The sequence below is a fragment of the Lucilia cuprina genome, chromosome 3, assembly GCF_022045245.1.
Source record: "Lucilia cuprina isolate Lc7/37 chromosome 3, ASM2204524v1, whole genome shotgun sequence".
NCBI lineage: Eukaryota > Metazoa > Arthropoda > Insecta > Diptera > Calliphoridae > Lucilia > Lucilia cuprina.
The window spans coordinates 3,175,803-3,186,890 of NC_060951.1; the positions used below are offsets into that span (position 1 = coordinate 3,175,803).

At 30.4% G+C, this 11,088-nt stretch overlaps 1 protein-coding gene across 1 annotated transcript in view; it reads left to right on the forward strand.

The window, feature by feature from the left end:
• Nucleotides 1-10,365: 10,365 nt before the first annotated feature.
• LOC124418722 (nuclear RNA export factor 1-like) overlaps nucleotides 10,366-11,088 on the forward strand; it is a 6,512-nt gene continuing 5,789 nt past the window's right edge. Inside the window, exons 1-3 of the mRNA XM_046945916.1 lie at nucleotides 10,366-10,627; nucleotides 10,707-10,885; nucleotides 10,960-11,067. Coding sequence (XP_046801872.1) covers nucleotides 10,537-10,627; nucleotides 10,707-10,885; nucleotides 10,960-11,067 — 378 coding nt within the window. The 5' untranslated portion in view covers nucleotides 10,366-10,536. The remainder of the gene's footprint in view (nucleotides 10,628-10,706; nucleotides 10,886-10,959; nucleotides 11,068-11,088) is intronic.

Below are 11,088 nucleotides of genomic sequence, written 5' to 3' on the forward strand. Positions count from 1 at the left end.
TCTAGTTCAGTTCTAGTTCAGTTCTAGTTCAGTTCTAGTTCAGTTCTAGTTCAGTTCTAGTTCAGTTCTAGTTCAGTTCTAGATCAGTTCTAGTTCAGTTCTAGTTTACAATCCTTCAATCTGGTAACACTATTACACCCTACACAAAATTTTTCGAACACTACAGCAAGAATTAACCGCTATTTAAAACACTTGTTGCTTAATAGCTTCACCAACACTAAATACCGCCAAACAAAAAAAGCAGCTAAAACCAGCAGCCTGGCACTTTAAACAAATCACGCATTGTTTTATTTTGCTGTTAATTTAATTGTTTAAGTTTGTTAACTAGAGCTTAACAAATTAGTAGAAAAAATAATTTGTTGTTGTAATTGTTGAAAACAACAAACAAAAAAGCGCCTTTATGTCTATTTGTTAAATACAAAAAAATCTAGTATTACAGCGTTGTAATGAGTTTGCGCGCACCCATTCATTTTTATGTTAAGCCAGTCAGTCGGTTGCTTTAGTTTTTTTTAAGTGTTTTTTATAAGTTTTGTATAGTATGTAAAGTGTTCAACGTATTATTAACGACCTAGTGACACAATTTAACATGTGTTTTGCATGAATATTTGTTATTGTAGTGTTTAGTTGTTTGTAATTTTTGTTTTCTGTTCGTTAACATTTTAAACAAGTTTTCTTTTTAAAAGAATATGAAATATACACAAACCAAAAAAAAAATAATTCTTATTCTGGTTTTGAAGTTTTTTATTCGGTTTTTGTTTCTTGCTGTGATTTTATTGCAGTTTTTGTAATACAAGTATTCAATTTTGTTTGAGTTTTAAAATTCCCTTTCAACTGATTGACTCATTACAACCAAGATTATTTCAAGAGAAAGAAAACTTCAACAATTTGCTTAGCGGATAACTTTTGGTCGATTATAATCTAAGATCAGAAAATCAGATTTATTTCTGTTTAGATTAATTTAAAGTCATTCAAAAGAAGAGCTTTATTATATTGTTATATGAACAATCCTTCAAAAGTATGACTTCTTTGAAAGAAGATCATTTGACAACATATTGATCTGTGTTAAAAGTCTTTTAAGTTCTCAATCAGTGAAGTTATCCTTGTTATCATATAACAGGTACTCCCAAAGAAGCTTTCTCATAATGGCAATTTGTCAACACAAAGTCTGGATTACATGTGGGAGAGGTTTCTTTGTAATAAATGATTTGTAATTTGAGTCGACCATTTTTTATAATTTTGGGTAAATGAGGTCTTTACAGAGGTTGAAAGTTTTCCGATTGCTCACTTGGGAGTGGCCACGACGATTCCTCTGTGAAAAGTCCAAGCGCCTAACACCCTGTCTATGACCAAGTATTTCCCGGGCAATGGCTTTAATGCATCCGCTTCAAGCTACCTAGAGTTAGAAGGCGTCCAGCCATGTAAACTGAATGGTTGTACAGACATCTCAGGAAAATAGGCAAAAACCGCTGAATCATGGTTTAACTGCGGGAATGGACGCCTAGATAGCAGACTTATCATCAATCTAAGGGAAGAGATTGGTGATAAGTATGCTAACGAACCGCTGATGCCCTATGCACCTGTGGGAGTTAGAGGAACTCATATATATAAAAAGTATATATTTTTTATAATTTCAAATTGATCTTCATATAACCCATTTAAGTTTCTAATCTTTGTTCAACCTATGATATGGTTAAAAAGCTTTATAAGGAGTTTGCGGTTCTTATCTACTCTTTTTTGTCGGAGTTTTCGTTCCAATAACTCCATACGAAGCAATCTGTATGATGATCATAAGTCACCATGAAGTCTGCATTTAATCTGCAATTATTTCTTCTCATATAACATCTTTATGTTCCTACCTTTAAGACTCTTCATTGGGAGACTGAGCTCATTATCAGTTCAGATTTTTAGCCGACGATGTCTCAATTTCTTATAGATGCTAGGAAAGTTTTGATCATTTAGTAAGAGCTATGTTCGTAATCAATTGATCTCTGCGCAAGACTTATTTGATATCGTTAAGAAACTTTAGTGACCTCCGGTAGGTTTGAGGTTGTGGTAGGCCGGAGATGTGATCTGTGATTTAACACGACCATTGATGTCGGAGTTATCATTGGATTTGCCATTAGAAGTTCTCAAGCAATTGATCTTTGCGCAACCCTTTTTCGATTTCCTTGAGAATCTTTAGCTCATGATCAGCTTTTAGGTGGAAGTTATCATCGATTAGCCGGTATAAGTGACAGAGTAGGTACTCTACCAATTGACATTAAATGATCTGTGTTTTAAATCAGCCATTGATGTTCAGATAAATAATGGCTCAGTCTCTTTATTTAGCTCGAACTGTTATCATATAAATAAACTTTTGATCACTTAGCACAAGCTTGTTACAGTTGTTCAGAAATTGCAGTCTGATATGAAATTCCATTCCATTACTCAGCAAGCACTTATATAAGCACCGTCGTGCATTTATCGGCTAAATAGATCATTATTTACTTTTGAATCTATCAAGCTTGTTGCAGATGTTCGGAAAGTGAAGTCTGCTATGAAAACATTTCATTACTTGAATAAGCACTGTCACGAAGTTATCGGCTAAATAGATCTACTATTTACTTTTGATCACTTAGCATAAGCTTTTATGGAATCTCTTAAGTTTGCTACAGTTCTGGAATGTGATTTGAAAACATTCCATTACTTAGCAAGCACTTGAATAAGCAATGTCGCGCAGTTATCACAAGTAAATTCCATTCTTTCTAAATTTTAACAACTTGATAAGAATCATACTATAAGACATATATAGTAAGAGTAGTTTGTTAAAGGAGTTGTAAGGTCGAATAAGTACTACGAGCGTAATATCGAGACATTCAAAGTCTGGGAAGAAGGAAAGATTGCGAAGGATGCGCAGATAGGAAGTAAGCTATTGCAAGGTTACGTGATCACAAATTGATTACATTCCTTCTAAATTTTTACAACATGATAAGAATCAGACTATAAGAAGTATATTGTAAGAATATTTTGTTAAAGGAGATACAAAGTCGAATAAGTACTACGAGGGGAATATCGAGACATTCATAGTCTGCGATGAAGGAAAGATTGAGAAGGATACGCAGATATCATTGAAACATTATTGAGATTTTAATGCAAATGATAAGAATGTCATTATCAAAATTGATCTCTTCCCCAAGTCCTCTTTATCAAGTTCTTTGAACTTGTGTATTTCTTTAGTTGCTAAACACACCAAAATCTTCTTTGTTTTCTTTTACGAATACGTCACTTTATGGTCAACATTCTAAACTTAATGTTAAGTTTATTTTTAAAATATTGGAAAAATCTTTTTAGTTTTTTTTTGTTGCTGACGTTTTTGTTTTTCGTTGAAAACCAGTTTTATTGAATATAAAAAATCTAATTCTCTAGGCCAAGAATAAAACAACACAGAAAATATATAAAACTAGTTTTTATTGCAAAAATGTATTGACGCAAAACAAAAAAGTTTTAAGTTTTTGGGCAACAAAAACAAAATAACTTATAGAAGTTTAGAAAATTAATAAAATTTTTTGAAATATTTTAAATTTTACTTTAAAACTTTTAATTTAGTAAAAAAAATCTTATTAACAAAATGTTTATTGTTGTTAAATTTAAATAAACACATTTTTTTCATTTTTTAACACCTTTTTTGTAATACTTTCTTTTTTTTACAGCTGCTTTGTTAAATAGCTTTTAAAATATTTTAACGTTTTTTTTCGATCACTTAATGGATCATACAAAAATTCCACATAACATTAAAATTTCGCGTGTTTTAATTAAACAAAAAGTAAAAAAAAATTACGCATGCTTTTGTTAAATTTTCATTGAACAAATACAATTAACACAATTTGCATTTGTTTTTTGTTATTATTTATTTATTTTTTTTGCTTTTATTACTTTCGCGAAAACAAAATTTCACACACACTCTTTTCTTTCGCTTTCTTAATTATATATATATATAATTTTTTTTGGTGTGTTGTGTGTTAATGTTTCACCGCTCAGCACACGATCACTACTGTTCGTAAAGTAAAATATTTAAGAGTGTTTTAAGCTGTACTAATCCGATCTCATTTACTACACAGTAAAAAAAAGTAGTCTACGCCTAAACATATAAAAATTAACACAATATATTAAGTTTAAATAGTGAGTTTGCTTATTTAACACTAAGTTTTACTTAAGGTTTATAAAAAAGGCGTTTCTGTAACCCTTTTGACTTGTTCTAATCAATAGGTTAGAGTAAACACTGTAGTTAAGTGTTAATAACTTAATAATGTTGCCAGATTGTTGGTGATGAGGATAGTGTAAAGAGAGATTTTAAGATGGTATGCTATATAACGGTTTCTTATTAACAAGGTTGCCAAAGGGTTTTTGTCAACAACAAAACATGTTAGTACCAGATTGTTAACAGGCAGAGATTATAAAGGTGTTAGGTGATCGCGTTTCTGTAACCCTTTGAGTTGTTCTAATCAATAGGTTAGGGAAAGCATGTTAATCACTTAATGTTGTTACCAGATTGTTGGTGATATGAATAGTGTAAAGAGAGATTTTAAGATGGTGTGGCTTATAACGGTTTCTTGCTAACAAGGTTGCCAATAGGTTTTGTTAACGGCAAAGCATGTTGGTACCAGATTGGTAACTAGTAGAATATAAAGGAATTAGATGATCGCGATTTTTAGCATAGATTCCGAAATGTTTCCGAATCTATGCTAATTTTGATTTCGACATTATTGAAGGGAATCAGAATCAATGATCTGCAATGCATTGATAAGGAATTTGCAGCTTTTTAACATGATCAACATGTAAATCATGAATTTTAGTCCTAGCTAGGTACCAGTTGCAATTGAAGTTCCTTATAAACTTTCGAAAAAGGTCTACTGAATGTTTAACGATATCCAGACAACAGTCGACCTTTTGAACGCTTCAGGTAATACAGGAAAGGTTGAACGCAACAAAATCGAACAGATTATACATACATATATATTCTCAGTTGTTTAATATGAAAGAAGTCAGCTTAATGTTTGACAATATCCCGACAATATACTCTCGATTTTCGAATATCATAGGAAATATCCACTTTTGGAAAGAAACTCCACTTATTAGACTCAAGCGCAGTTTTTTTCTATATATTTTTTTTTTGCTTTTTATTTCATTTTAGTTGTAGATTTTAGACATGAAACTATTCTAAAGATTTCTTCATAAAATCACGTACAAATCACTTCACTTTTCATTTAAACATTTTACTTACCTTTTGGTGCACAGTCCTATAAAACGACTTTTGCAATTGTTATCGCAAATTGATTTAATTCTAGATTCCTCTTGATTTATAGCAAATATTATCGTTAGGAAAAATCATTGCGATCACTCCACAAATCCAATATTAGTTTTAAAAGCAACAGCTTCTAAGTTTTTCTTTTTATTACATTTTAATTTCACTTCTATATATATTCACTTTACTGCACTTTTATTCACCCCTATCACCAATAGAAGTGACAATTTTGTTTTCTTCGTTTTTTTACTTAGTTCCGATTCTAATGTTCTCATGAGCTAATCACGATCTGTTGGTCTAGGAAAGTTATGCCAAAACTTTCTGCCACTAATGCCACAGAATCTCTTTTCTATGTTGATAGCTTAAGTCCAAGTCGGCTACTCCAAAGGCAACCAGCTGGTATTGCCTCGCTCTGTCTGTCGTCACCACAAACCCAACTCGTTATTGTCGGCTACTGTGTTTGGACTTCATCTTCCATTCAGTACTTGTGTTGTCTTTTTGCAACGGTCTAAATGCTGATCCTTATCTTGGCCTAAGCATTAATTCAGAAGCATAAACTATGGACAAATTACCGTTTTTGTTGTTGTAATCCAATAAATGCTTCCTTAGCTTAAACGACCCGAAATGTCTTAACATAAGGTGGACACCAGAAGCATTAGAGAGTTATTTTCTTGGACCAGCAATCAGGCGATGATACCTACCCATGCAGTGCATTACGCTGGAACTATGTAAATAGTTTGTGGGAGGGAGGATAGAGGAAGTAGTAATTGAAATGTTTGACATTACTCGGTTCCAGTCTATTGCTCTATTCTTCATATTCTACAATGCTTACAGCGTTGCTTGATACTGGTTATCTCGTTCTGACTGCCTTAATCCCAAACTCAAGTCGGTAATGCTGTTGAACAGAGATTGCACTTTTTTTCAATCGATATTTTGGAAATTTTAAGGATGATCATATCTTTTTTTATCGGTCCTAATACTGGCCTTTATTCCTAGATACTCTTGGAAAAGTTCTGCTCTTTTGTTCATATTCGACAATGTTTACAGCGATGCTTGATACTAGTTATCTCGTTCTGACTTTCTTAATTCTTAAGTTGATCTTATCTTTTTGTATCGTTCCCAATACTGGGCCTTATTCCTAGATTACTGCTTTCTCATTGCTTAAAACTCTTCAATTTCCCTCTTACAGTCAATTTCTTACAGTGTAGTAAATATTCATATTAAAAACATTACTCTTTATACTTATACTTTTCTTTAGTCCAACCATAAGTTGTATGTAAGAAGCATAAATACAATACTTTACCGTCCATTGACTTATTATACTATGTGTCCAATACTCAAGCTCAAGTTTCTGAATTCATTCGAAGACTTACAAGGTATAAACATACATAGGTATATGTAAAGTATGTAAATCGAATTTATTTATGATTTCATTATACATATTTACAAATATAATCCAATTGAATACAAGTGCCGGTTTTAAATACAAATTTTCACACGACTTTTTAGCCAAACAATAAAAACAACAACAACAGCGATTGTGTATGATGATCACCAGGCAGTCCATCCATCTAACCATACATGCATCCATCATTTGTTTGTTTTGTTTTTCATAGATTGTCCACGAGCTCAGTGAATGATATTGACGACGATGATGATGATGATGATGAGATGAGAGCAGATAAATTTGTATGCAACATCTTGCAAATTTGCATGATGGGAATTTACAACAAGAAAATATATTTAAATTATTGATGTTTTAATGACAACTTAAGAATGTTGTTGGAAATTTGTGGGAATTTCGAATCGAAAATAAAAATAACTTAAAATTTGCGAAATTGTTGAGATTTTATAAGAAATTCGCTGAAATTTTTGTGAAGAGAGGAGTTTTCTTTGGGATTTTTTTTTTGAAATCATGGCTAATGTTGCAAAACTGCTAAAATTCTATCAGGAATCAGCTGTAACTTCTTTGAAAGTTAGATTTCTTTCGGAATCTCAAGGATTACACTTGTGATTGTTGGAATAGTGACTAAAGTTTTGAAATTGTTCAGATTCTATCAGAAATTTGTTGTTCTATAGACTTAGATTCTTCCGATTAGGGAAAGTTTTGAACTATAGACTTAGATTCTTCCGATTAGGGAAAGTTTTGAACTCTAGTACTCGCTTTAGTAATAAGATAGGTTTTTTGTAATGTTCTTGGAATCGTGACTAAAGTTTCAATATTGTTTTGGTAAAGGGCAGATTTCTTTGAGAATTTTAAGGATTATTCCTGTGTTTGTTAAAATCGTGACTAAAGTTGCAAAATTGTTGGGTTTCTATCAGGAATTCGCCCAAGCTTCTTCAGATTTGGGGAACTTTTCTTAATCTTCCTACAATCTACAAATAGTTTCGGCTTTTATAAGGAGTTTATAACTATTAAATGTTATTATTATTTTAAGGATTATTCCTGTGTTTGTTGAAATCGTAATTAAAGTTGCAAAATTGCTAAGATTCTATCAGGAATTCGCGCCAAGCTTCTTCAGATTGGGGGAACTTTTCTTAATCTTCCTAAAATCTACAAATAGTTTTGCCTTTTATAAGGAGTTTATAATTATTAAATGTTATTATTATCTATTTTAATTTGTATCAATTTATGAAAAAAAAATCAATTAATTTACTTGTTCTTAATTTCATTTGGGAAACACCTTTTTGTTTTTACTGTCATTTTTTACTAGATTGCAAAAAAAAATACTAAATTAATTTGTTAAGCTTAATGAGAAAAAATACAACAATTTTTCAATTAAACTTAATCTAAATTAATTTTGTGGGTTGTGGCAAATGGCGCTAATTTATCAATAACAACTATATAGAAGAAAAAACAAAAAATACAATTCAAATTTCCCATTTATTGGTTGTGCTAATTAATTTAAGTGTTATAAATTATGTGTTAAAAAAGATCTATATATGAGCTTGATGAAAAACTGAAAACATTTTAATTAAAATTTAATTGAACTATTTAGTTAATTAAACCATCATTAGAAAGTCAAGAAAGTGAAAAGGTGGAGAAAAAGATTCGCATTAATCCACAATTAAATTTACTTTATAATTATAATCTTTACACTGTAAAGATAAAAATAGGCAAAAACAATAACATCCTAATGTTGTTATATTTTGTATAATTTTTTTTAAATTTTTGTTTTTTTTATAATTTTTTAAAAATTTTTAATCATTAAACATTAAAAATTTTTCTTTTTTTAGTGAAAAAATTTCTTAATTATTTAAATTTTGTTTACATTTATGCTTAAAAATACAATATTTTTCTCAAAATCTTTAATACTTACCAAATATTAACAAATTTCCTTTCAGTAATCCTTTAATACAGCAAGTTTTCCTTAAAATGCACTTCCTTCTACAAAGAAATCACTTTTCCCTACTTGTAACATAAATACCACCATCTGGCAACACTTTTCTCTTGACCACAATAAACATAAACAAAGCAAATTTTAGCATAATTTGCAAACATACACACACCTTGACAAAAAAAGACTTATTTTAACATTTTCACTTTATTGCTGCTAATTACATTATAGCTTTCTATTGCTTTTTACATTTAATTATACTTTATTTATTAAATGCTTTTTTTATAAACATTTTCTTTGCTACACTTGCACTTTTCTATTGGACTCAACAACAAAAACAATGAATGCAAACCGTATGGCCAACAGAGAAACTTTAACAATTTTTTACTAAAAGAATTTACACAACAAAACAAACATTTTGTTTATAATATTATAATAATACTTTATTAATGCACTATATTTATTGTTATTTTATTATAATTAATTGATACTTTTTGGAAAAAAACACTTTTACTTAAAGTTTTCTTCAAAAGTAAACCCGTCGCGTACCATTGTTAAAAACAACTAAAACAACATAAAGGAAATATGAAAAAAAACGAGAAGAAGCGCGCCACTTATGAGAGGAAATGTCAAAGTTGGGCCAAAAAGAGAGTCTTAACAAAACTCCGTTTTTTATATGTATGTGCAATAACAACAACATTAAGTTATGTTTACTTGCAGTTATTATTAGTGATGCCACTGTTTATTTAATGGAATATACTGAAAAAACCGTTAATATTTAAAATTTTTAATGAAAAGGTAAGTAATCTTTAAATATCTTTTAAATTAAAAGATTTAAGATATATTAATTTTTTAATTAAATTAAGTAGAAGTGTATATAATGAAAGGATATACAAACAAACTTTAGACTAGAGTAGAACTATACCTTAAACTAATCTTTAAACTATACTGTATATTACGCTAAAAAGTAGAATATAAGATAGATAAACTAGGCTATAGGCTAGACTATAGACTATAGGTTAGACTATAAAATAAGCTTTAGACTAGACTATGAATCAGACTTTAGACTATACTATAAACAAGACTATATACTACACTATAGACAACACTATGAACTAGTTGTTTGACTACACCATTAAATAGATTATTGACTGGACTATAGACTAGATTATACACTATTAAATAGACTATACAATAGACTAGATAATAGATTAGACCAAACTATAGACTAGACGATATACTAGATTATATACTAGAAGATAGACTAAACTTTAGACTAGACTATAGACTAGACCATAGACTAGACTATAAACCAGACTGTAGACTAGACTATACTATAGTTTAGACTATAGACTGGACTATAAACTACAATATAGGCTGCACTATAGACTAATCTATAGACTAGGCTATAAACTAGACTATAGAATAGACTTTGTTCTATAGTTAGGACTATAATGGACTATAAACGCTAAGATTATACTTTGCAACTTTTGTCGTAACAACCAATTCTTGTTGTCAAGTAAATATAATGTCTGGCAATGAAATTGTAAGTTTTTCTTACAATCGTCTGAACTGACCATTGACCCATTTTAATTGACTAATCTAACTAACAATTTAACATAATACAATAACTTTTTGATACATTCCATTTTTTTAAATTGTTAGTTGGGTTATTTAAAATACAACCCTGCTCTATGATACTAAAAAATACAACTATGCTTGTGCATTTGACAGCTTACCTCGCACACAAACAACAACACCACACACATACACGCGCTTTGACAAAAACGACGACAAAGAAGTGAAAAATTTTTTTGCATCAATTTTTAAGAAAAACCATACATTTTGCGTGTATTTATATAAAAATTTAACAACAATATTTAAGAAAAACATATTAAATTAAAAAACAAATACAATATGCCAAAACCCAGAGGTGGACAACGTCAACAATATAATAGTGGTGGCAGCAGTGGTTCACGTTTTCAAGCCCTAAATGACTATCAAAATGGTGGGAATTTATTGTTTTTTTCTTTTTCAATTTTCATAAATTGCGAAATATTTTATTGTTTTAATTGTTGTTGTTTTAGATCATGATGATAGAGACAATGATGGCCGTAAAAAAGAACGTAATAACACCAGAAGAGTTAGTTTTAAGCCTTCGGCCTTGCAAAAACAAGGCGGCATCAAATCTCGTCTGGCGGAGATGGCCGTACGCAATCGTTTGGAAGATGATGAGGATATGGATGGTTTGACAACAAATACTTTGGTAAGTGGAAATACGAATGAAATAATATGTAATTTTGGCAATATATCTAATGCTTATGCATGTATATGTTTTAGTATGAAGATCGTCGCAACTCCCGCCGTAAGGGTTCACCTATACCCAAAGGCAAATTTGGCCAGTCCCGTAAATTAGCACCTAGTCAATTTGGATGGTATCAAGTGTCGGTAAGTGAAAAATTTCTATTA